The sequence below is a fragment of the Python bivittatus genome, unplaced genomic scaffold, assembly GCF_059951505.1.
Source record: "Python bivittatus isolate LINGU-HERP-01145 unplaced genomic scaffold, Pbiv_v1 ctg000700_np1212, whole genome shotgun sequence".
In the NCBI taxonomy this organism is placed as follows: domain Eukaryota; kingdom Metazoa; phylum Chordata; class Lepidosauria; order Squamata; family Pythonidae; genus Python; species Python bivittatus.
Window position 1 is genome coordinate 4,070,224 of NW_028277098.1, and position 27,343 is coordinate 4,097,566.

At 38.6% G+C, this 27,343-nt stretch overlaps 1 protein-coding gene across 3 annotated transcripts; it reads right to left on the reverse strand.

Annotated features, from left to right (window-relative positions):
- Positions 1-1,055: 1,055 nt before the first annotated feature.
- Positions 1,056-26,293, reverse strand: KIAA0040 (KIAA0040 ortholog). Of its 3 annotated transcripts, XM_015891490.3 has the most exons (3): positions 25,874-26,293; positions 4,558-4,646; positions 1,056-3,989 (listed from the first exon to the last, which is right to left on the reverse strand). In XM_015891490.3, the coding sequence occupies exon 3, from the start codon at positions 3,851-3,853 to the stop codon at positions 3,533-3,535; it is 321 nt and encodes a 106-aa protein (XP_015746976.2). In that variant the 5' UTR covers positions 3,854-3,989; positions 4,558-4,646; positions 25,874-26,293; the 3' UTR covers positions 1,056-3,532. The 3 variants fall into 3 exon arrangements, with proteins under 3 accessions (XP_015746976.2, XP_015746977.2, XP_088009874.1); XM_015891491.3 differs by lacking the exon at positions 4,558-4,646 and having other exon boundaries at positions 25,874-26,292; XM_088153748.1 differs by lacking the exons at positions 4,558-4,646; positions 25,874-26,293 and adding an exon at positions 25,382-25,735.
- Positions 26,294-27,343: the final 1,050 nt, after the last annotated feature.

The window sequence follows — 27,343 nt, forward strand, 5'->3', positions numbered from 1 at the left end:
TAAAAAGTAGTTGAGATTCTGCAATGACAGATCAAGAAAAACATTTTTTTCTTCCCACTGATTTGGGGTCCAGATGATTAAGGAGATAAGCTAGTCAGAACATACATTTGTAAACGATTGTCTCCTTTGGTGTTCTCTGCGGATTTTTATTTACTAAAAATAGAAGTTTATTCACAGGCGGAGGTGATCCTTAAGCAATCCTAAATAAGAAAGGTATTTTTATAATTATTGTTTTAGGATTTTACAGGAAATGTGTAATTATAGAATTTCACCCCACTCCCCACCCCTATACTGAAATCCTATTCCAATTTACCTAGATTTGTCATTGATCTGGTGGGGCTTAAATTTTGAACAGTAGAAACAGATCTATTACTAGTACTATGGGATTGCACTGTCAGTTACTCAAGGCTCCCTCTGCAATGCACAACTATTGCACATCCATCGTCCAATCAGTTTAAATCATAATATTCCTTGCACGTCTTGAATCTCTTATACAGAAGAGTAAAACTCAGTGAAGTCATTAAAGAATAAATTCCAAAGGAGATGGTTATTGCTTACCTACACAGCATCTCTGGAATAAAGCTAAAAGAGAGATCTGTGCCACAAAAGTGACATATCAGGCACAAGAACTGCTATGCTAAATTAGTGGCACAGATTATAATGGCAATACTGTGCTGGCATTATCATACACATTTCATGAGGAATAACAATGGTATGGTGTGCGGGGGTAGATGGGTTTCAGAGAAAAGGTGCAGGCAGCATAAGAGGTGAGGATGGAGGACAATTCACATGTGGCACTTAAAGCAAGGGTAGGGTTACCAGACCTGGGCTGCAAAAATCTGGAAGCTCCCTTGATGACAGCCAAGTTTTTTCTACCTCTTTGCTGCCATTTAATGATGCTCTAGATTTCTGCAGCCCAAATATGGAAGCCCTACAGAATCAAACAAGGCTAATCCCAATTTTTTGGAATAGAATATACAACTGCCACTCAGAATTCTTTCCATTCTTAACATTAAAAAGAAGACCATATCATCTTTTATCTGTTGATAAGTTAATCAGAGTATATTTGAAGTTACATTTTATGTAAAAAAGGTATCTATGTTAGTTATAACAAAAATATCAAAACCAATATTTGGCCAATTGATTTAGCATGCAGGACAATATAGTGTCAGTTCACAGCATACTAATATATACTCTGTTGTTGCACTGCAAGGCCGTTCTTACAACATGCTTAACCCAGTCAACTACAAGCCCAATTCCCTTAGCAATGTTCACAATACATACTCCTAAAAGAATTCCATTTGGGGAACACAGATTCTCTATTTTCTTCAGGTAACGTCAATGAGTCCTTGCACCAGGAGAGTGTTGGCAAGGCTTCATGGACTTGCCTTCCCTCCTTACACGACTTGGCTAGTGGTACCAGTCCGGGTGTAGGAGGTATATTCTCCGCTGTCAGACTTCAGCAACGAATTCTAATTGAAAGGCTTGCTTTTTCAGCTGCTTTATATTCCTTTTATTGGAGGACTAGATACATAAAATGGGTCTGTTGACTTGGTCTAGGTACCATATGACTAGGTGGAATTCGTGTAACCTTGTGGATGACTGAGTCTGTTTGCAGTTGAATTTAACCTACTGGAGGTTATTGACTGGGCCAACTGTTTCCCTTTTGGATTCCCACAACACACTAACTCTAAGCAGGTTATGGGAGCAGAACTTCTGTTTGTGGGTGAGAGAGGGATACATGAACTGGAGCACGAAGTCTGGAGTCCAGAGTGAAGGAAAACATCTGGCAGTCCTCAGTACATTATACAGACAAAAATCTAGTGAGAAGAGAGGGAGTTTTTTTACATGTGTTTGTCATCTGATTTAAGATAACAATCTACATTTGATTATGCTTTTATTTTTGAGCTAACTGCTCCCTGGAGTTAGAAAAACAACAGAACAATTCATTTTCTTCTTCAATTAGTAAATAAATAACAGAAGTTGGGACACAAAATGTAATCAAGTGCAATTTCATTAAAATAAATTTATTTTTAAATATAAAGGTTGTTGGTTTCTTTTTAATGAACTCTAGGGTAAGCCTAGGATGCAGGTCCAAAAATAAGGCACAGGACATAAATTGGTAACAAACTGGTATATCACTCCATTGCCTAATCTAAGCACATAGACACACTTTTCATGAAAATGCAAAAACATATTTGCAATTGCCCTGACCAAGGGATTTATTATTTCTCTGTTGTTCCCAGGCTGGAGGGTTCCCTCCCACACCAAATTTCTCACCTACTGGTATTCTTTATACTGATCTAACCTTTCAGAGAAATGTTTCACAGCCCAATCTTCAGTTTAGTTATTCAGAAGTTCCACATAACTTGGTGTATGAGTACAGGTAGTCCTCAGTTTAAGAATGAGTTCCGTTCCCAAGGTCTGTCCTTTAGTTGAATTTGTATGTAAGTCGGAACAGTATTATTGTATAATACTGTATAAGTAGTACTGTGTAATGAACTCGAACCATTGTGTATTTAACTCAAATATTGCTATAATAGGCTCCGTTCTTAACTAGGGGTCATCTGTAACCCTGGCATTCTTAATCCAAAGACTGCAATGCAGAACTGTAAATAAGAGTTCCAGATGTTTGGAGATAGATACAGACTGATGTGCTGGAAAAATAAATTGTATATATGTGCATATTTTGTGTAATTTATTCTTCTGCTACTTGTGGGACATTAAGGTCTCATCTTTCTGATCCTTAAACTCCCCCCACCACAAAATTTGGTATTTATTAAGCTGTCAGCATAGCCAGAAGTCCTAAAAACCTAGCCCTTATGAAAGCTGATATTATTGGTAAGCTGAGCAATGTGTAACAATTACAAAACTTATAAAACCCTAACTAGATAACATATGGAGAAGAATGTGAGACAATTTTGTTAATAAGGGGACTCCTTATTTGCTCCAATGTTCAGACCAAGGGCCCAACTAGCTCAGCAACTTTCTTCCAAAACTAGGCAAATAATCATCGATAGACTTCTCCTCCATGATGATATAATTCCTTTCAAAAACCAGTATCTTGGCTTACACATCAGTGCATCTGATTGTATAAGTAAATGTGTATGGTAATATACATACATGTGTACAGCAGTGTTTACTTGCTTTCTTACTTACTAGTGCACATAAGCTTTCAGTGCAAGCTATGTTAGGCAAAGCAAAAAATCTAGTTTGAATTCTGCATCCTAAGGCCACGAGTGCCTAGTTGTAGAGTAAAATGTGCTACTGAGTCAATGTAAGCTTATTCTTCGGTGTACACTGAAGTAATATGTATTCAGTGGATGAGCACCATTCATTCATTCTGGATGGGTGCAATGTTGCAGCTTGCTTGTAAAACGTATGTCCAACTTAAAAATGCCAGCCACATTCCTAAGCTTAAAAAGTAGCTTCCCTCATATGGAAGTAAGTCAGCATGATATGTTCTCAGGTTTATGATGCAGAGCTGAACACATTATGAGAAGGGAAATAACTCTTGTCCACCTGCCTTCCTCTAGACCAACAATGATGGCCTCTTTTCCAGCAGGAGCACTTTGGGCTGGGCTGAAATCCACAGGTCCTCTTCCTTCTTTTTCTTCTTCTTCTTCATAATATTATTTCTTCTCTTCCCTTGGGTTGGACTGCTGGGGCTACTTTTGTCCCTTTGCGGCCGGCCGCAAAAACAACAATGGCAACAGATGAACATTCCAACAAGGAGGACGAGAACAGGTAACCCCAACAAAACAGCGAGGCAGACCGTGTTATAGATGCCCTCCTGATGTTTTAAGCAGATGAACAACCAGATGGAGTGGAAAAAATTACTGATCTGCTCCATGGCAGCTTTTGTAGGCTGGAAACAGGTCTGATAGGATATTAAAGTCGCTTTCCTTGACCTTTGCCTCCGTCCTAGATGGGAACTCTCTGTGGATCTTGTCTCTGAAGATATACAAACTTCTCCAGTTTTTCAATCCCTGCAAAGGCAGAAGATGAAACATAAAAATGGCCCAAACAGCTAGAGGAAAATGTTTCAGTAAAGGCACCAAACATATCTGCCGGTAACGGCTACAAAATACGATGCGATACAAATTATATATTACGCTTGCATCCTATTTTATTTCCAAGGACCTTAAGACAGCATATACCCATATTATGGGAAAGACAACTTTCCCATATTATTCTCTCAAGACTCTAATGAGGTAGGCTAGGAGAAGAAATGGGTCAAGATAATTACAGCTGAGTAGCGATTTGAACCCATCCTGCCTCCATTCCACTTCAACTTTCTAACCACCATATCAACACTGAAATGTTTGTGAGGATGACTGAAAAGTTGAACTGGAAGATAAGGTATGAAATGCTATAGGAAAAAAACCCCTCACAATTATGTTACTATTACATTCAGATTAAAGAGTCAGGGATCAGGGTATATTTTTCCTGGGGTAGTTGCTGATAATTTTCTCTTTGCGTGACATGGAGTTGTGAGAGAACTGTCTAATACAGTGACAGAATTACAAATCAGGAAAATCCTAATTCAAACATCACCTCTAAATGAACATAGTAGGTGATCCCAGTCGCTCACGGCCACTCTGCCTCAATTCCTCCATCAGCAATATGGGTCTAAGAACACTGGCCTAAAATATCGTAAAAAGATTATAACAAAGCAATGCACATAAAGCGTTTGGGACAACCTGAAGTGATCAGTAAATGATGAATGTTACGAATAAATTATCAAAAATTAAATATCCTAAAAGATTATAATAAAGCAATGCACATCAAGTGTTTGGGACATCCTGACATGATCAATAAATGATAAATGTTATGATTAAATGATCAGAGGTTTAGCTGAAAGTAGATCTACAGAGGCAATAAGTGCATTATTGGAAGGACTGAACAACCAGGTTGAGGGCAGATCATCCTGGAGAAATATCTATGAGGGTTAAATGAAAAGTAAGGCCCCTACCTCTATAATTCTGGTTTAAATAAACATTTTAATAAATTAATCAGGAAAGAACTCCACACTTTTTCTCTTTAGTCAGGTCTGTCAGTACATTCCATCTCATACAGATGTACGCAAAGGTATTCCTTCAATGTTGGGAAAAGGTGCAAAGTAGAGAGCCAGTCCGGTCTAGTGGTTAAAGTGCCAGGCTAGAAACCAGGAGACTGGGAGTTCTAGTCCCGCCTTAGGCACAAAAACCAGCTGGGTGACTTTGGGCCAGTCCCTCTCTCTCAGCCCAACTCACCTCACAGGGTGGTTGTTGTGGGGAAAATAGGGGGAGGAAGGAGTATTAGGTATGTTCACCGCCTTGGGTTATTTATAAAAATAAGAAAGGCGGGATAAAAAAAAATCTAAAAATAAAATAGTCACAGGGTACCAAGTCTGGGCTATGTGGTGCATAATGAGATCCAACTTTGCAATTGCCTCTTGGGTGGCTCAAGGTGCAAGGTCTGGTATTGTCATGTTGCAGCAGAAGTTCCTTCTTGTGCTTCTGAACTCTTCTTAATCGTTGCTTCAAAATGGCAGAGCTGGAACAGCTGGAGAGGACTGTCAAGAACAGGTTGAACAGACAGTGTGGAGTTCTTTCACGACAGCTTTAAGAAGCTCATCCACTGTTGGCGGAAATGTGCAGTGAATGGTGGTGATTATGTGGGGAAGTAATTATAGATAGCAAAAATACTCATTTCAAGGATTATTTTCCTGTTTCATATATTAAAATGTCTCTACTTAAACTAAAGTTATGGAGGTGGAAGCATTACTCTTCATTTGGCCCTTGTTTGTAGTCACTAAAAGTCAGCATTGACCTGGGCATATAATCATCATCAGATCTACAGAGAAGATAGAGGTGAAAGACAGATTGAACTGGATGGAGTAAGCAGCAGACATAAACATTCAGTAGTTTCAATTTACCCTAGCAGAGAAATACAATTATGAATGAAAGCTGAAACTGATGTTTTGTTGCCAGGTGTTCATCAAATGTGCAAAGCCTCTATTTTTCATTAAAAATCCCAGTATGTTTTAGAGGTGGCAACTCTGGGTTGTTTCTAATTCGTAGAATGACCCAACAAGAAAGACCTGGCTGCCATCTGGGACGCCTCACTTACCTGTTTCTATCTAAGCTGATTCTAAAGCAGTGATGGCGAACCTTTTGGGCTCGGCGTGTCAAACATTCGGAAAATGTCTAACTTGACTCTGCTGGCATGTCACCCCTCCCCCCCGAACAAAACAGAACAATTCTTTACATATTCATTTATTTTTTAAAAAATACAGTCCAATCATGTGTGGTGTATTATATAAAAAACGTCAAATAATTACAAAAATGAAATATGAGTAAAACAAACTCAGTTTCTTTGGTAACTCAAAGAGGGAGAATAGTTGTTGTCAGGTGTTGGTGAACACTGGCACATCACCCAGAATGTTGTGGCGTGTCACCTTTGACACGTGTAGTAGGTTCGCCATCACTATTCTAAAGCAATCTCTCACTTTCATGGATCTATTGATGATACTGACTGTCTTGTGAGCAAACAAGTCTCTGACTTTACTTATCTCATCTTTTCTATCACTCCATTCAGGACACACGAGTATTTTCCCCTTAATCTCCACTGAGAGCCCAACCACAGCGATGATGTCACAGTCCTGTGACAGATGATGATCTGCCTGGCAGATCAGCATCAGCATCAGCATCAGCATCAGCATCAGCATCAGCATCAGGAAACTCAGATGCACTATTTATACAGGCATCATGGACAGAGTTATATATAATCCACCAGAGTTTAGATTTAAATTTGCTAAAACTGAGCTCTTTATCAGTGTAGTTATTTCTACTGTGCTTTGTTTGAGTAGTTTACTCTCCTCAAACTATTATCTGCATTGGAGATGCTCACCATGAAAAGTAGCAGGAGAATTAAATAATTACCTATCCTCAGAGATGGCCGCTCCTCCGTGATTTACTGTTTTGGATATGCCTCATACAAGCCAGACTAATGTACAAAAGGAAGGTTTATACTCACTGAGTGTGAGTAATTTGTCATACACTATAGCAAATATTTTGGCATGCAAGAGTAAAATGGGCCACAATTTACAATTTAGAAAAAAAAGTCTTTCCCCTTTCAGGAACTGAAAGAATACTTTCTTGATTTATGCTTAATATATTGTGGAAAGCAAAAGGAAAGCAGACCAGGCTCTGGAAATGCTGAATTATGGAGTAAGGGAAGCTTTCCCTTCTTTTGTCTTTCTACAGTATGGCTTGAGATAAGAAATAGGGAGCAAAACACACCAGTGGTTCTACATCCTCCCTGCTGCAGCTGAATGCCAGATCCCTCCACTCCCACAGTACATTGGCAGACCCAGTGAATCAAACTATGCTTCTAGAGCAGTGTTTCTCAATCTTGGCAACTTTCACATGGGTGGACTTCAAGTCCCAAAAGTCCACGGCCAGCATGCTGGCTCAGGAATTCTGGGAGTCAAAGTCCACCTGTCTGAAAGTTGCCAAGGTTGAGAAACACTGATCTAAGACTTCTTGCTTTAGGCAGTCTCTTAGTTTTTTAAATTAATTTTTTTTTATTTTTGTAGTGCTCTAAGAGCAAAATTCTGTTCTGTCACCATCTCCATCCCCCTTTTAAAAAGCAGAATATATCCTAAAAACCTTGGAAAAGCTCCTTTAGGAAGGACAAAAACAAAACAAAACAAAACAAAAAATCCTGATAGTTTTCAAGACAGACAGTACTGTGGAGAGCCAGCTTCCTCTGCAAAACATACAGGATGGTCTTCTCCAAGCTCAGTCTAAAAAACAAAATTGTATGTTGGGCCAAAGTGCCTCCTCAAGCCTCAGATGAAAAACATCTGTACCCCTCTCTGGACTGTTGCTTGCACACTCTACAGTCATTGGCCATGCGAGGTGGAATTCTGGAAGATGGGCCCACATGTTTAGAGGACATTAGGCTGGAGAGGTTTCTCTAGACCATACCAGGTCAGGCCGAGTTGTGGGGTACAGGTTTTGGAGAACAAAAGCATTCAAAAATAAACTGGTATTTGCATTGGTAAATGGCTTGCTGTTGCTAGAAAAAAAAAATACTGGGATAAATAGACCACAGTTTAATCCAGCAAGACCATTGCCATGCTATCAATAACAGCATACCTGAATGATGATCCTTCCCCCAGTCTCCATAACTGAAATTACAATCATCCTACACACACACAAAGAAAACAACAACATTAACAACAAAAGAGCAAGCTCTAAAAATTGTATGACAGGCTGATGTCCAAACTTGTCTACTTTTACCCAATCTATAATCTAGAAAAGAACATAGTTTATTTCCATACAGATTCACAAATATTCCATGTATTTATTTGCCCTACTTTGATTTTTTGTTTAAGAATTTATAAACTTAATCTTACACATGGTGCATAATGGCTGCAATTTTGGTTTGATTCTTCCCCCCTCCTTAGTGGTTAAAGGTTTGATCTAGAGCATACTCAAAAAGGAATCTTAAAGTGATTGCTCAGCGTGCTCCATACTGAAGAAAGGATGAAAACAGAAAATAGTCAAGATGAGCAAGCAAAGCAATCTAAATAGAATTCAGAAATAAAAGCAGAAGGTTTCTAATACACTAGAGCTATTTGCAATGAAAATACCTTAGAAAATACAATTTCAGGAGTCAAGTTAGCAAATCAAGAACATAAATTGAAATTGTACATACATTTACTTACTCAAAGGGTTCTTTAGTATTGTTAGTGGAATACATATAGCAATGTATTGTCAGGTTTTTAGACTGTCAGGTTTTTAGATCAATAAAGATAAGCAACTGGAGCCTCTAAACATTTGCTTTAAACAAGCAGAGTTCAATAGTACTTCAAAAAAAAAAAAAAGGTTGGCTATCTAAGAATTAATTTGACAAAAAAGTATAAAGACATTTATAAAAATAACTATTAATAGATTTGGAAAAATATAATAGTAGACATTTCAAGATGGAGAAAGCTGAAATTATTTTGGCCAGGAAGAACTGTGAAACATTCCTCCATGATTTAACTTTTTGTTCCAAATGATTTCAATAAATATTGAAAACAAGGTATTAAATGATTAGCATAACCAAGTAACATATGATTTAATAAAATACCAAGAATTAAATTTAAGATTCTACAGGATTCGAAAGAATGAGGTGAATTGGAAGCTCCAAACTTTAAATTTGTTAGCTGCCTAATCTGGATTACAAACTGGATTGTATCTCTACAGTTTGGCCATCTCTAGGAAGGGAGCAGGATTTCTAGACAATCTGTGTAAATATCTCTGGGCTGCTACAAATAAAAACAAGTAGTTTATAAGAGACTGTGCAATAACAATCAGACTACTGAAAGTTTGGGATAAATACAGGAAAGAATTAGCCCAGGTTTATCCCCTATTGCTTCAGACTCAGATATTTATTTTATTTGCACAGTGGAGTGATAGTAATGCATACAGATTACAGGATCTGAATATTAATAAGGCAAAGATAAAACCCTTTCAGACTTTTACTCTGCAATGGCCTTATCTTATTGGTTTTAGTATCTTGAATATAGTATCAAAAGAACTGCAGAAACAAGGGAGAACACTAAGATATTTGAATTTCAAAATCTTATTTGTTACAAGCATCTGCTAGTTAAATATGACTCAGAAACAGAACAAGTTAAAGAGTGTATGATTAAATGGATGCAGAATTCAGATGTAGTAATGGATATGCAACAATAGGAATTTCAATGGAAGCAGTACATCAAACTTATTCTGAATATCATATTCACAGAAAATTGGTATAAGATATTTTATTATTGGCATATTACTCTAGTTCTGATTGCTAAATAGATGGTTCATATTCTATAAATTGTTGGAACATTCTTCTATATTTGGTGGCAATGCTGCAAAGCTCAACAATTCTGGAAAATTATTTATATTAAAATGAAACAAAATTTACAAATTGAATTTCCTTTTCAACTTGCAATATTCTTATTAAACTTTACTAAACAATTTATTTCTACAAAGTTTTCTGAACTAGCTCTCTGTAGGGTAACTGCTGCAAAGATACTCTATGTTTCTTATTGCAAAGGATGTCTGATCCCCTCTAGGGAAGAATAACTAAGTTGTGGGACTAAACCTTCATGTCTGAAATAACTTTGCACCCTAAAAGTAAACTGAATTTAATTTAGTTTGGAAAACATTTCTAGATTACAATTTCATATATGGATTTGTATCATATCCAAAATGGGGATTTCTCTTTAAATAAACTCTTAATATTTTAATATTTCAGTTTTATAATATTTTCTAAATCTTTATGATTTATACAGTAGTGACTACTGTTCTTGATATTTATATTTTGCTTAGAGCTTAATATGGCTTATTTATTTTTAAATGATATAATTATACTGTTAATTTGCAATTAATCAATGACATATTGGAAAAAAATTCTATGACACTTCTAAATTCCAATAGAAGAGAACTGAAGATGTTACCTAGCTGGATAGTGAAACATTTGCAAAAAAACAAAAAACAAAAAACAACCAAGCTCAGAGAATCCCAAGGACTCCACTTCTAAATTCCATGTTAATTCCCCTATAACCTACTTTTTAAACCTTTTCTTTTTTCTTTTTCTTTTTTTTTGTTAATTTACCTTTCTTTAAAAATGTCCTCATTCTTGTTCTCTCTCTCTCTCTTTAAAAAGCAGAAGAGTGACACTTTACTCAGGATAGTTGGGCTAAATCTGGGGAGAAATTCAGATGGGGAGAATGGTAGAAACTTCTTGAAAAAATGCTTTTCCCTCAAGCCAGCTAATTGACATAAGATTTATTCTTCATAAAGGTGGAGCTTTTCTATGGGCTAATAAGTAGGAATAACTTTTATTACGGTATGTTTCTTAACAGCATGGTTTTAATAATGTCATTGCCTAAAATAATCTTGTTACGTTGAGGGAAAGATGGATAACATTAGTTTCTGCAGCACTGGGAAACCAGAGGAGGCAATAATGAGATCTGAGCAACAAGATTTTCCTGTCTTTTTGCAAGTAACAAATATTTGCACGTGGCTAAAATGGCTAGTCTTAAGGGATCATCCAAGTTTTAAAAAATTGTCTGGATCCTGTGATGATGGGGTATACAAACAAAGGGCAGTGGGTAAGCATGTAGTGGAAAGAAGCTAAGAGGTGGAAGAACTTGATCTAGGATCATGGGCTAAGTATATCTCAAAATAGCTAGCACAGCGTTAACAATACAGATCTATTCTTCTCCTTAGGGCGATAATATACAGGTTTGTGTTGTTGGCTTACATGGATACATGGACCATACACAAGCCTGTTTAATTATATATAATAAATGCCAACTTAGTTCAGAGTTTTATTCTGTATATACTACTTCAGATGGTATGTGAGATGCGTACACCATACCTTTAAATGTTTATCTATGTAATAGAATCAAATAGCATGTCAAGAAATGGTAAATTGCTGGATTCTGATTTATTACCAGCAGGAACTTTTCCGTGCAGGAGATAATTTGAAAGTATCAAGCATAGTCTTGCCCACCACCTGTGTCCAAATTTGAAAATTTTATCCAGTGTCTTCCTATTGTTCCACATCAACCTGAAGTCCAACTGCCCAGAGTTGCTGGGAGCTGGGTGGTATATAAATTTTAGCAACAGCAACAACAGTAATTTATCCCCTCAATCTGGAGGTTTATTTTTTTTATTTTTCTTTTCTTTAAAAAAAATTTTTTTTTATTGAGAAATATAACAACCAAGGATATGATGAAGTACAACCAAAAATATAATAGTGCTAGGAAAATCAGAACAGAATATACAGAATAGTGAATCTGGAGGCTTCTTAAAGCCAATAAGATAAGTAGCCACTGAAGCTCTTAGTTTTCATCAAAGGGGTTGTTATATACTAAAAAGACCTACAATTCAGGTCTGCTGATATACATCTGCATCAAATTTAAATAAGCAAATAAATATCTACAGAAGTTTAGAACGTTAAAGTGAATTTTGGGCTATAAAACGCCAACAGGATTTTTTGGGTCCAGGATGTAGATTGGCCTCTATTATCACAGCCATGTATGCCATTGAGATAATAATACTGGTGTACTTTAAGGGCTATTGTAAGGATTATTAAAATATCCGACAAGAAGCACCCTTGAAATCTAGTAAAAAGCAAACAAGGAATAGTTTTGGGAAGTGCAGACACCTGTACAGTTCACATCTGAAATAAGAGTTTGCTTGCTGATTGTTCATGCAAAATAACTGTATTAATCAGTCTTTAAAGTGTCAGGCAATTCCTGCTTCAAACTTACATTTTCATACAGTTTTGTTCCTGGGGCTTGTTCTCTTCCCATTTCCAGGACAGGCAGGATGGGTTCTTAAATTCTGTAATGCGAATAATTCTATGCTCATAGTCTTTCTACAACTTAGTGGCTGGAAAAATAGGTTTGCCACTTTTTGTTTCTAAAAATCTTGGCACTCTCAGGCTATCCTTCAGCAGCCTATGCAAAATGCTTTTTTTTTTTTTTTAACCCTGTGTCCTTTTCTGTTCTTTTCATTGGGAGTGGCCTCCATTTTCTCATTTTGGCTAGTTTATTATTTATTTATTTATTTATTAAATTTGTATGCCGCCCATCTCCCCCAGTCTGACATTTTCTTGAACTTAATGGATTTACTGTATTTAAAGATTTCTATACAGATTGGCCTCAGGGGACACCTGTAAGATTGTTGGGGGTACACGAAGGGAGGGGGTCCAAAAGTCAACCTTGTGATCAAAGCTCTGCCCTTTCCTAAGTGTGTCACCTTGACTTTTTTGAACCCCCCCCCCCCAATTATTGCAGTTTTAAACCTGAGGGATCCTTATGGAACTCTTAAGCCTCCAAATATTTTGGAGAGCGTTGACTGCCTTGACTTAGCTGTTTAACTAGTTCTCTTGTTATTTTTTTGACTTTCTTTTTTTGAAGTACACTACAAGCCACTTCACCTTGACTAAATTATTGCTTCTCTAAACCTAAACTGTAATTTTAAATTGAACTAAAAACCAAATTAATAAATCTAAGATTAAATTGGGCATTAAATTGGCTTAATAATGATTGGACTGTAAAGTATCATTCGCATGTGTCAGCTAAATAAATAAATAGGTTCTATTTACCTTCTCCTTTCAGAGATAATAAACAGGCTAATCTGCTTTCTCTGTTTCTCAATACTGTAGTATCTGTGGCTCCCTCTTCCTTGTTTTTTATTATTCTGAGGAGTTTAGAAAGCAAATCTTGCCCTTGGGGAACTGAGAATAGGCATTGGTATAGGGCATCTGCCTAACAATATCATTAGAAGTAAGTTATGACTCATATTAGACATGTCCAGAAATGAGTTGGGCTTATTTCATCTCCTCCCTGGCTCAGTGAGAAATGCTCAGGTCAAAGGCTAGCAAAAATAGGACTGCCCTACTTCTCTTGACACACTCTCTTTCGGTCCCCCACGCTCTCCTGAATCCTGTCCCCCCCTCCAATTCCTCAAAATCCCATCTAGCTGGCAGAGGGCAAGCAGCAGAACTGTAGCGGTAGCAAACGCTTAGACAGAATGGAAGGCCGATTGACATACAGTACTAATACAGGGATGCCTAATCGCTTTGCAGCCAAAATCCATAGTTATTAATTAGAACTGGTTATTTGCTATTTTCAGCAGCTAGAGTCCACAGAAGGCAGATAGATAACATATTTCCCACATATTAGTGCTCTAATAACTTTTTGGGTGGGGAAAGTAGGATTTATTAACCCTGATAATTAAAGGAGGCACATCTTTGGATCGCCAAGTGCTACACTCAACTTTTTGAGGGAATTGAAAGCCCTAGAGTAGGTGACGCCATACCATATATGTGGATTAGGAAGGGTTTGGCTGTTTCTTTGGTTTTTTGAACAACGATATGGTCTATTTTTTGATATAAAATACAGTTTCATGTATTTCTCACTTTTTAGGATACAAATTCCATCAAAGCAGCTAACAAGCAACGGAAAAATCACAATAAAATCACAATAAACCATTTAAAAAAAATAAATTCTGGGATGTTTCCCTTAGGGCAATTGTCAGTGGCAATCAGGGGAGGGGGGAAGAGACTAGCACAGCTGATGTTAGCCTAAATCCCTGGCCTGATCATCCTGTTCTGCAACTGGATGTTACTTGAGGTCATTAAGAACTGCATGAATATCTAAATAGACAAAGGAAGCCTCCTCACACCCAGCCAATACTAACCCCCCCCCCCATGCAGCTGGGAATCAAGGCATAGAGAACATGTGACTTTCTTGAGGTTGTTCAGGAAGTTTTAGGCAAAGCCAAGAACGGAACCCCGTTCTGTCTTGAATGTGTTTTCTTCGCCTAAAGCACAACAGCCTCCTTCTCCAATCTAAATTGCCTCTTCAGCTCATTCGGAAATGCTAAAGGAAAAGAAAAGTGGGGGTAGAGAAGCCCTTATGTTATGATCTTTTGCCAAGAGAGAGCAAGTTTAGGAACTGTTGCTTAGAAGGGACACTTTGGAAAATCATTTAAAGAATAAGAGAACAATCATATGGGGTTTTCATTCTGACTTCCTTCTAGCTATTTTTTGTCTGTTCAAATTGGTAGCATGTAACACTTGGAGGCCAGTGTCTATTTTTTTATCAATCAGCCATAACCACCTGCTGCCCCATTGAAAGAGGTCTATCCTCTGGGGCTTCAAGATCACTGATGATGGCAGGATGCACATCCTTGTTCACCCAAATCTCAGCTTTGTTCCATTTCTTTGTTTCTTTCCTCTCATCTGATATCTCAAAGCCAAAAATATAGACCTCTTTAACTGGGGAAAGATTCTGACAAAGTTCCACCCAGTTATCATGATTAAAACAGATATCAGAATGCCAAATAAAAATGTGCAATCCATGCACGGTGGTTTTAATTTTTTTTTAATTATTATTATTTTGAACCATGTAAATGTATTTGGGGTGATGATAAAAGCAAAAACAGTGCTTAATTCTCTGTGGAATTTAAAGAACACAATAGAAACTGGAAAACTGGAAAAAATGGCTCTATTAGGCTCCTCTTGATTTTTGGAAACTAAAAGGGTATTTGCACATTTCATACTAAAATCCATTCTTGAGCCTCCCTTTCTGTCATGTGGGTATGTGTTAATGTGATGGTGCATCTGGAGTACAAGCCAAACATACACTACAGACAGCGCAGCGAAATTCTAGTATGCGTATGAAAAGGCCCAAGGCCAAGACCAAATTCCTTCATGGAGACCAGATGCAAAAGAGAATGTAGCCAATCCTACACCTTTAATGGCTTTCCATACCTTCCCCCAACCCGACTGGCTTAAACTTGACATCTTTCATTGCACACTTACTATTTTTGTGCAATTATTTACAGATTCAAAATAAGGAAACACTGAATAGGGCAGGTGCAGAGATTTGGGGATACCACTGCAGCCAGCACTTTGTAACACTTCCTTTTGCAGAAATAACATCTTCCAAATGTTTCGTGTAGCCAGCGAAAAGTCTTTCTCTGCTTGCTTTTGGAATTTGTTTTCCTCCTCTTCCTCACAGAAGTCTTCTAGCTCAGAAGTATTCTTAGATCTACTTGTGTACATTTCAGTTTTGGATCTCCTCACAGATTTTCAATAACATTCAAGCATGAGGATTGTGACAGCCATTCCCAAACTTTTTTCTTTCCTGTAAATACTTAATAGTTGATTTGGAATATGTTCTGGATTGTTGTCTTGCTTGAAGTATCAAATCTCTTTCCAGTTTTTCTCCTTCATTGACACTATCTTCTAGGATATGTTGATATTTAGTTGAATTCATTCTTTCATCTAAACAATATTTCCTGTAACACTGGCTGCCATACAACCCCAAAATATAAAAGAGTTACCCCAAGCTTAGGCAAGGTGTTAGTTTAAATGTTTCACCTGAATGTTTCTGGCTTTTCAAGGTTTTTTTCTGCACACTTTAGAAGATTACTTTTGTGATGAGTCAGAAAAAGGTTTCCTTCAGACATGTCTCCCATGGAGATCACTGTTGTATAAGCAGTGCTATACTATCTACAGATAACTACCCCAGCAACAGCTAAACTTTTCAGCAGATTGTTTGCAATGATCTGGGCGTTCTGTTTTGCAGAACTGACTGGGTTTGAGGTAGTTCTATTACATATTTTTCTTTATCATCCATATATTGCATTGACTCCAACGTAACTTTTTTAAAAACATAATTTTTATTAAAATGTTTAATTCCAATAGTAAAAACTAATACAAACTAAACTTAGAGAAAGAAAATAGAATGGTAAGAAAGAATAAAAAGTGCAGGAAAAAAGAAAAAAGAAAGAAGAAAAAAGGAATAATAAAAAGGAAAAGAAATATATAAAGAAATGACTTCCAACTTTCACTACCACAAGTATAAACAAATTTAATAACTCTTCACCCTTATAAGATTAAACAGGTATCTCTTCATCCCATATCCCATCCCTTATCTATAAGCAAATCCATAAAATATCAACTTTTCAATCTTAGTGTTAGCAAAAAGTCCATAAAGGGTTGCCAGAACATTGCAAAAAAAAAAAAAAGTCTTATTTTAACCTTGATCAAATAAACCAACTTTATATTCCTTCCTTTTGCTTCTAAGTCTTAATCTTTAAATCAATCAAATATTGTCATAGGATTTGAGTTCTCTTCAATTGTTGTTTATCCCATCTTATAGATTTCTTCAATGCTTTAACAAGCCTCTTTTATAGATCCAGTAAGAAAACATTTTCCAGGTTGTCTGTATTGGTTTATCATTTGTATTTCCCTTTTAATTTTTAAAACTTGAGTCAGTTTAAAACTTTTGTACAGTATATCCAGTAAAGCATCCTTGCCCAAATCATTCACTTAGCTTGCCATTTGTAGTTCTACATTCTCTACTTTCTCTGTCTTGTCAGATAAAATTTGTTCCACATCTGTCATTCCTTCATTAACATCTTTTAGGCATAGTCTTTCCATAGAAGCAGACATCATTACTGACTATTGATATTTTAGTTACTAACTTCTAGCTCCATTCTTCAAAAATCTTGTTCAACATTTCCAAGATTATAACATTTTGTGTCATCTTGTAAGTCCTAGTATTAACTGATATCAGGCTTGTTTTTTTTTTCTTCTGCTTAAAATCTTTAGTCCCCTCCAGTGTCCAATTTCAAAAATCATCACTTATCTATGACTTGCAATAACCAGGATAGCTAAAATAAGTATGTTTCCCATGAGAAGTTGTTTATTTTTTATAGTTAATTCCAAAATCTTATAGTAAAAGTCAATACTCCAAATTTATCTGGACCCTTAATCTGTTTATAACTTTGTTAGATCAAAATCTTATTTAGCTATTTGCTCTTTATTTCAAATTCTTTAAGTTCTTCAGCTTGTAATTAATTTGTTCAGAGTTGAAGATAAACTCCCTCAGTGAAGACTTCTCAAACTTCTTGTTCCAAAGATCTCTAATAGTTTTAAGATAGCTAATAGGCAATTTCTGAAAGTGGTCAGAAAGTGAGGTCTGTGAACTTAGTGTCCTTTAAAAGGCTCTGCTGTGGTTGTGAGCAAGCTGTTGTCTCCCAGTGCTCAAATCCATGGAGGACCACTGTCCTGTGGTCTTGTGAAAAGCAGCTGTCTGGAACACATGTGGGCAATCTCCTGTCCTTTCCTTATCCGGAAAGGTTCCAAGGAACCTGTCTACTCACCAGTTCCTCGTTCGCCATACCTCCCCCGGAAGTCACATTGACTCCAACATATCTATGGAACTTCCATTTCTAAACAATGTTTTTCACAGTTGAAATTGCTAGCTGAAAGCATTTAGATATTTTTAATAGCTTTCCTCTTCTTTGTCAGAGTAAATCATCTTCATTTTCAAATGCTTGGACAGCTTCTTAAAGGAATCAATGATTGTTGAAAGTAAAGAGAACAACAATTATAACCTGAGAGGTTAGAAGGGCCACAGTATGCAATTGTCTTCACCTGGTTAACTGTAGCTCTAATGTGTCAATCACCTTATTAATGACTTTACAATAAAAGAAAGGGATGTAGAATTATAACATGTATACAAACTTGTTTTCTTATTCTGAATCTGTAAACAACTGCCCATAAATAGTAAATATTAATTTCAGCTTGTTCTGTGTAATCCATTTTATTACTGAGATTAAGCAGTGTTCAAGGGAATGGATTGCTTCCCTGGAGTTAGATGACAGGGAACAGTAAAAGTGGATGTTACCCGTGTAATGATGGCACCCTACTCAGAGCTCTAAAAGACATTCCCCAGTGGTATCATGCAAATATTGAACAGCATAAGGGACAAAGTAGAATCCTCTGGAACACCATAGGTCAGCAACTTTCTAGGCATACCCTGAATAGAAGAAGTGGAAAACTGTGCTCCCAAGAACCAACCCCTCCAGATGACCCAGAAGGATACTGTGAACAATGGCACTGAAAGGTCCAGGAGAAATAGCACTTATATACTCCCCCCTTCTAATTTCTCATGTAAGTCTAAGTTAACCAAAGCAGTCTCAGGAATATATCCTGGATGAAACCCTAATTGAAATGGCTCCAGATAACCAATTTCATCCAAATGCATCTACAGCTGCAAAGCTACAGGATCACCTTATCCAGAATGGAACATTTGAAATTGGCCTACAGTAATTATAGAAGCCTTCCATGTCCAGGCTCCCCCCCGCCCCAACTCCATAAATGCCTATTTTAAATAGGCAAGACCACATTCTAAACTCAAGGAGATTCTGATCACATACTTTAATCATAAGGCCAGACCAACCTGGACAATTTAATCAGCCAGCAGACTCGAGTCAAGCAGACAAGTGGTGGCCTTCATCTCTCCATATATCTTGTCTGTGTCCTCAGTATTAAAGCTGAAGTGAATTCATATGATCAGAACACCTTAAAGTTTGTCAAGGTTACCTCCCTATAATCTGCCCCAGCAGTAGAATCCAAGTCAAAGTGAATCCAATAAACTTTGTCTGCAAAATGTGATAAATGTGCTCATATCAAGCTACTGATGTGTTCCTATTCCAATCCCGCAACATATTATTATTTTTTATTTTACTAGGCTTATTTGCTGTCCAAACATCATCAACTCTGAGTTGCATACAGTCTTACCATGCATAAACAATTTAAAACAGCAAAAATAGCCAAATAGCCAATATTACATAATACAATGTTCCTATACCAAATAATATTTTATTATGTAATGATGTCTATCGTTTGGCTATTTTTGCTATCTCTCAGTGGAGATGTTGTATAGTATAGAAAATTACTGCCACCCTCTCCTGTGCAGTTATAGGAAAGTGAGCTGTTTTCACTGCATCTCCTGCCATGAAGTAAGATTTCTGATGCATCTTAAAAAATCCCTCAAAGTATGTTCAACTTCTTACGTCCAAGAATTCCTCCTCTTACAGTCTAGCCTTCTACTTAACTGCTTTCTTGCACTAGCAACCCGGTAAACCAAGGTGCTAAGTTAGGTGGAAGATGGTATTTCAGAGTGATAATGACAACTCTCCAGCTATCTCCATGTTCAACTGATCAGGCAGGGAATTGTATTGCCCCAAAGTGTTACGTTTTGTTCCCTCTACTCCAGTTTTTCCTTGGCCCAAAATTGTACAATGAGCTAAGTTGCTTTATATGTTTTGCAAAATCAAATTGCATAGCTTGCATAGCTTATTCTGCTTATGGAATTTGAGAACTTCCTGTTGTCTGTACTAAATATCTGCAACACAATCTCCAAGCTATCATTATTTAAAGAGACTCCTTGAAAACTTACCATTTCCCATTTTCTAACTGTTCATGATGATTTACACTGCAATCCGATTTCCACTTACAGAGAGAACTTTGTAAGTGGGACTTCACTTGTGCAGGATGGAATGCAGGGCAAAGGATTGAATAAGCCCTGGCTTAATAGTATAGTTAAACCAGCTGTTGTCAAGTTTGGTGAAGTGATCTAGTCACATCAGCAAGATTTGAATACAACTGGATATTCCTGAAATATTTTTTTCACCCTGAAAAAGGTCTCCTGAGATCGAGAGAGACTGTAGAGGTCTCCTAAGACTGACAGCCCCTCCTCAGCCATCCTCCTTGAGCTTGTGGCTTTTCAACTTCTCTTAAATTTGTGTTTCTAGATGTAGTTTCCCACAGAGAGATGGCCAAATCTACAACTGTACACACTGAATTTGTCAAGATTTAGAAGAGTTGACCTTGATTATGTTTTTGACCTTGGTGGGACTTTCTTGTACATTTTAGATTAGCTTCTTTTATTATGGCTTAAACCCATGAGTGTTCTGCAGAGGTTTTGGTTTGTTTGATTTTCCTTTTAACTTCTTTTTTATCTCATTTCAGAGAATTACCAACCCAGCTGGCATCCAAAGAATTTATTTATATCAAAGATGCATAACTGAGACTGATCCTGTTTTAAATGGTCTTGCTTTTTCAAGTTTTCAACTATAAATATTTTAATTTGTTTTTAAATATTGGAATGGATCTAAATCAGGGATGGGCAGTTGGTGGTACTTGGCCAAATTTTATGTGGCTTTGGTTTAATTTCAAAACCCTTATGCAAGAAAACGGTTTAGATTTCTGATAAAAGTTGTTTGTCACTTTCCTGCACTTTAGGAGGGAACACGGTATTAGGAAAAAAGTTTTTTTTTTTTTTTACAAAAGGGGGTCCCAACCCACTTTTGGCTTTAATGTCAGGCATTGCTTGCTTCAGCTCCACCAATCCTGAAGGGTCCATCGTATTTCCCCTGAAGGAATGCAGTCTACAACAGAAAAAACGATGGCCCACCTTGAATCTAAATAATTAACTGACCTCCAAAAGAGCTAAAGGTTGACAAGTTACCACTTGCTTCTGAACCTCACTTAAACAATGGAAAACTGAAATAGAGTGACAGTTTCCCAAAGCTATAGATTTAATAGTTATCTTTCAAAAAGGGTTTTTTTTATCACTGCTTTCTTTAAAACCAAAAGGATTACAGTTTACACCCCTCAATGTACTATTTGTCATGGCTGGCTGCTATAAAGTAAGCAAACTCTATAGCTAAGGCTCTAAGGAGGTTATTGGCCAATATTCTCAACTGCTGACAAAGAATGTGTGGAGAATCTTTACGTATCCAGAAGGGACAGGAATCAAGATTAAGTTTTATAGAAGAATATCCAGAAGGAAGCAGGATGTCTTAATTCTATATATAAGATTGTACCTGAATGCTAAAGTATAAGAGCTAAGAGCCGGCTAGGGAAAACATAGGTAAAGCATCGTAGGCAAGACAGAGCTTAGTGATACTTGGTAAGGGCAGATCATTACAACTGCCTGGTCAGGGGACAGACTGAACTAAATGGGCAGAGCTAAGATCACAACCTCTTATCAAAGCAGAAAATGCCTTTCTAATACCTGATCTGTCATTCATAGGATGCTGAGAGGAAGCTAAACCACTTACATTTTACATTAAATCTTAGTAGCTCTACTCAGTGGGGCAGAAAACCAATTCCATATACACTTCATACTAAGTCATTATGTAGTGTGGTTGGCACTGGCGTGACATGTTGTATGAAGTCAGCCATTGCAGTTGGTAAACCATGCTTATGGTTTTGTGTAAACTTAGTCTGTATGTGCCCACAGGTACTGATCATTCATGTTTCTTTGGAGACAAGCTATAGTCTTAATGCTTTGATCCATATCAGGATAGCAGGTGGGAAATTGAAGTTAATCCCTTTTTCAGGACTGTATTTCCACCCCAAATACACACACATATACTCAGCAGTGATCCTAAGCAACTTAAAAGAAAATGATTTTCAATGAAGAGGAAGGGAGGGAGATTGGTTTCTGCCCCCTGATCCATACTTAGCCTCTCATGGTAAGAAGGTTTTCTTTAAGCATATAAACATAAGAGATGCTCCTTCCTTCCTTCCTTCCCTCCTTCCTCTTATATACTGCTCCATTTCTGGAGACTCTGAGTGGTATACACTATTGACTGATCTTTGCTTTTCATCTTGTGATATTAATATTATTATAATCAATCAACTTGGGGTAGCATGATTTTATTCATCCCCAAATGCCTTTCTGAAGATCCATGTTCTGACAGTTCTCCAAAAATAGGAGGTGGTCTTGGTATCTTTGGTAAACTGTTTCAAAGGGCATATTCCAATATGTGGATGCATTTTACTTGCATGCAAATGTCTAGTTTGACTCTTCTGTACTTATCTCTTTTAAAGAAGAGTATGGCCTGAGATGAGAGTGGGTGTGTTAAATGGGTATGGTTCAAAAAAAGGGGAAAGCTACAAGACCACCAGCAGCACCTATAAGAGGGATTTTAGAACATGCCTTTGCTCCTAAGGAAAAACGTAAATGGAACAGGTTGTTAAAAAAAAGTACAGCGACTAGAGAAATAGAAAACCTGACATCCTGTATTATCCACCCCTTGAGTAGATTTAGCATTTCATTTTTTTTTGCAAGCTCTTCTTTAATTTCTAAGGTCAACTTCATTTTTCAACAGATCTCTTACAGTACTCTGTCCATGTTCCAAATTGCAGCAGAAGAAAATGACTGTTCCTAAACAACATCAGAGCATGCAAAGCCTCAGATCATTGGCTGGCAGCCTGGCTCTTCCCCCTTTTCCTTTGGCTTAACCTCAGCAAGTGGGCTTCGTGTTCTTCAGGTCCTTTATGAAGGACTGGCTGCAGAATAACCTAGACCCTGTCCCTACAGCTCTAGAAGATCCAGGCTGACAATATGGACAATATGTTTAGCTAAGCGTGAACCAGTAACAACATATTGCTTCCACTCAGAGGGAGGTAAAGTTCTTTTCACCTTCCCTTCCTCCCCACTGGTGTGAAAAGCAACAAAGATCTTTGACAGAACCCTTCCTTTGAACACCTCTGGAATATCTCAAACTAAACACTATCTGGATTGGATTTCCAGATGCCTTTTTAAACATTTAAGAATCCCTTAGCTGTCTTATGGCAGCAGCTATGAGGAAAAAATTAACCCTGTGCCCTCTGCATCTTGTTTAAAATGAATGTTCTACACCTGAAGCTACTAGCTCTATCAAGAAAAAGAAGGGGGGGAGGAGGAGGAGGAAGGGGAATAGGAACAGGAATCTGCATTTTTTCCTAATCACTTTTTTAGTGCATGTTTAGTAGTTGGGAGGTGAGAAAAGGAGAGAGTTTCTCCCCACTGTTCTCCTAAAGAAAAAAGGTAAACCTTCTACCTACTATTGCTCCAGTCATATTAGCATCTCTATGGTTAGTTATTATTATGAGAAGGAGTAGAGACCAGGAAATCCAGCTATAAATTATTCATGTGAGCAAAGTTGCTCAGCAATACACTTTCTTTCTAACTTAACTGATGTATAAAGCTATGCTGGGGGCATCTGGGGGGTGGTTAAAAAGAAGCCAAGATAGCGGCCAGGCCATGACTACACAATCAAAGACCTGCCCCTTTTTACATGCATTGCACTTAAACACAGGGTGGAGTTGTGGCCATCATCTTGACTTTCTTAAACCTTCCCCCACAGAAGCCCCTAGGGTGTGTATGCTTGCAAAAAGATTCAGAAGTAGGGCTTCAGAGCACACTTCTCTATGAATGGAAGCCAGAAAAAAATGGGTGGCTTTAACAAGCAGCAGGGAAGTGCTATTCTTACACAACTTCCAAAGCACTTTTTCTGAATAATTTCAACAGTATGCTGGGCCCTAATTAAAATGCTTATTTATTTAATGTGTATATAAAAACATGGATGAACTGAGAATGAATAACCAGCCTGATTTCCAGCACAGAAAAACTTGTGGGATTCCCAGATGATCAAGGGAATATTTTCTCTGAGCTCTGGATCAGGGCGGATAATCTTGATCCAGAAGGATCAAGGTTGAGAGCAATTTTCCCTCAGGGGTAATCTGTTGGGAACTGTGTGACATTCCAAATGATGAAGAAACTGAGGCAAACAATGGCTAGAGCCAAACATGGGCCATCTCTTCCCTTATGCTTTGACACTCTTTTCTTCCTTCCAGGAGTGTCCGCAGGAGGAGAGTAAAAAAAGTCAAGATGGTGGCCGCAACCATGAGATCAAAGCCCCACCCATTTTTACTGGTGTCATAAGGCTTTGAAATGATGTACCCAGAGAGCAAGTTTGGTGTACAGCAGTGGTTAAGACATCAGGCTAGAAACCGCAATATTGTGATTTCTAGTCCCGTCTTAGGCACAAAACCAGCTGGGTGACCTTGGGCCAGTCACTCTCTCTCAGCCCTAAGAAGACCACAATGGCAAACCACTTCTGAAATCTTGCCAAGAAAACTGCAGGGACTTGTCCAGGCAGTCGCCAGGAGTCAAGACTGACTCGAAGGCACAAATATAATATACCCAAGAGCATAGGTTGCAAAGCTCTGCTCTGTTCTGCTCTGGCAAATCCAGACCTGCAAGATCAGAAGTGTGTATATTCAGCATGCATAATCTGGCTGCCTCTTCATCCTATTCACAGTTGCTCAGTTCCTATTCAATTTGTGCATTTTTAGTTTCTAGAACTCAACAGCATCTTCACATCTGTCTTGTTAACACCAAAAAGATTCTGAGTGGAGAATCTGTTATATCTCACTCAAATTATCTAAGATAATTTGCATTAAAATCTGTAACCAATCCACTCATGATGAAACAAAAGTAATGATGGTAGGTTTTTTTCCCCCATTCACTATATGTTTGTAAAGGAAATATGTTTATAGGTAAAATGAGGATTTCCAATTAAGTTAGTGACTTTCATTTCCCATCTCAGCATAACTAGATGAATGACAGGCAGGATAGACTGATATTGCCTACAGTATAGGATTAAAAAAGGACCAATCCCACTTCCTAACCATGGAAAAACATTTTATTTTTTGTTTTTTTTAATTTTAACCTGGCTTTATTATTGCCACCAAGATAAACAGCCTTTACTTTGTTTCAGGACTCCAGGAAAAGCACTGGAAATTCTTGCTCTTTCTGGGCCTGGCACAACCTGGGTAGGTTGACTGGAGTATATCACTCTGCAGTGTGTATTTGTTTTCATCCAGGAAATATTCACAGATGGTCCTTTCTTCTCCCCTGGTCCTAGTCATGAGATTTCAACAACATTGTTTGAAGCTACTTATTGAAGTTACAAGAACTGCTTTGCTTAATGGGAACAACAGCTCATATTGTCCAGCACCTGCTTTCCAACAGCTGCTAAACAAGTGCTTGACAGAAGTCCAACAGCTGGGGTGAAGGCAACAATTCTCTCTGCTCCCTAGCAAACTGCCTCTGCCCATGGAGGCTCGGCTTCTAGCAGCTACTAAAGCAAGGCTGGCAATGTTTTTGATTTTGTAAATTAAATCCACTTACGGCAACGGTAACAACGTTTGGCAGCTAATTCCAAGCAGTGTTTCAAGATCCTCTCCTTCTCCCGCGGCCGAGATTCGACTGCCAGTGTCAATGACCAGCGGGGCGACTTCCAGCCACCGAGGGCGCGCGGGATTTCCGGGAACCGGAATGCAGCTGCGGGCAGCCCACTAGGCAGGCGAGATCCCAACCGATTCAGGCTTTCAAGCGGCTTGTCTGATCCAAATGCATGAATTACCGGCATGGCCGATTTTTATAAAATGAATTAGTGTAAATTCTAAATTAAGCAGTCGGACTTATTTCCAAGTAAGTACATTTTAGGAGCGTCTCCCTAGGCTCTTCGATCGGACTGAACCGGGAGAGAGAGTGCCTCAGACGGAAAACAACGGGGCAAGATTCGTCCGTTTGAACCGGCTGGAGCCCAGATTAATACAGATTTTAGTTCAGTTTAAGCAGCGCAAAGGAGGGCGGGCGAGAAATGAAAGCAAAACTTACCGGCTGCTTCTTAGCACACGGTCAGCTGCGTCTCCATTTCCCCAGCCGGCTAAGAAGTTCCCAATCTTCCGGCGAAAAAGCGGGGAGGGAAAGCACAGGACGGCCACGGGAGCCTCCGCATTTCCGCGGGCTGTCAGCCGCCTGGGCCTCCACGCCCCTTTCCTCGGCTGTACCTGGGCGGGACCGCGGCTCCTGGGGCGACGCTTTCTCTCCTGCCCGGTCTGGGACCCGTCTCCGAGCAGACCAGCGCCTGCCTCGCGCCTCGCGCCGGGTAGCGCGGAAATGGGTAGCCCTTTCAGCGGAGCAGGATGACAACTTCGTGTGCCCGCAGTCTGCCCTGGCCTCCCGGCACCCCTTTCCCCATTACCACACCGTCCCACTCAGCGCTCCAGTTAGGAAGCGAAAGGCAAGACTCTTATACCCCTCTTTAGCCTTGTGAAACATAAGGCATAAAGGAGCGCGTCACAAAACTAAAGGCATCCCCCTTCCCCCATTGAAACAACCCTCATAAAGGAGTGACTTGGAGAAATGGAGTGAGGATTAAGTTTGTGTTTAGACTCATCCATATAGGACACCTTGAGTTTACAAACTTTACAATTGTGTGTGTGTGCAGTAATGTAGGAGTTGTAGAACCGTGGTTCATCCACTGTGACCCCACCTAAAAGGACAGGGTTCTTGGGTTTATAATTGTTGTTGTTGTTGTTTAGTCGTTAAGTCGTGTCCGACTCTTCGTGACCCCATGAACCATATTGCGCCAGGCCTTCCTGTCCTTCACTGCCTCCCTGAGTTTGCTCAGTTTCATGCTCATTGCTTCAGTGATGCTATCTAACCATCTCATCCTCTGCCGTCCTCTTCTCCTTTTGCCTTCAATCTTTCCCAGCATCAGGGTCTTCTCCAAAGAGATCTCTCTTCGCATTAGGTGACCAAAGTATCTGAGCTTGAGCTTCATTATCGATCCTTCCAATGAGCAATCAGGGTTGATTTCCTTTAAGATTGACTGGTTTGACCTCCTGGCAGTCCAGGGGACTCTCAAGAGTCTTCTCCAGCACCACAGTTCAAAGGCATCAATTCTTCGGCGCTCAGCCTTCTTTATGGTCCAGCTCTCACAGCCATACATTACTACTGGAAAAACCATAGCTTTGACTATGCGGATCTTTGTCGGCAAGGTGACGTCTCTGCTTTTTAATATGCTATCTAGGCTTGCCATGGCCTTCCTCCCAAGGAGCAAGCGTCTTTTAATTTCATGGCTGCAGTCTCCGTTTGCAGTGATCTTGGAGCCCAAATAAATGAAGTCTGTTACTGCTTCCATTTCTACCCCTTCTATTTGCCAGGATGGGTTTATAATAGTTGCTTAAAATTGGCTGTTTTGAGTCCAAACTGGATCTGTTCAGAATCTTTTGGTTAGATTTACAGAAAGCTAGTCTTCCTTCACACCTGGCCAGGCTCAGCACAGTACTGCTTCACGCTATC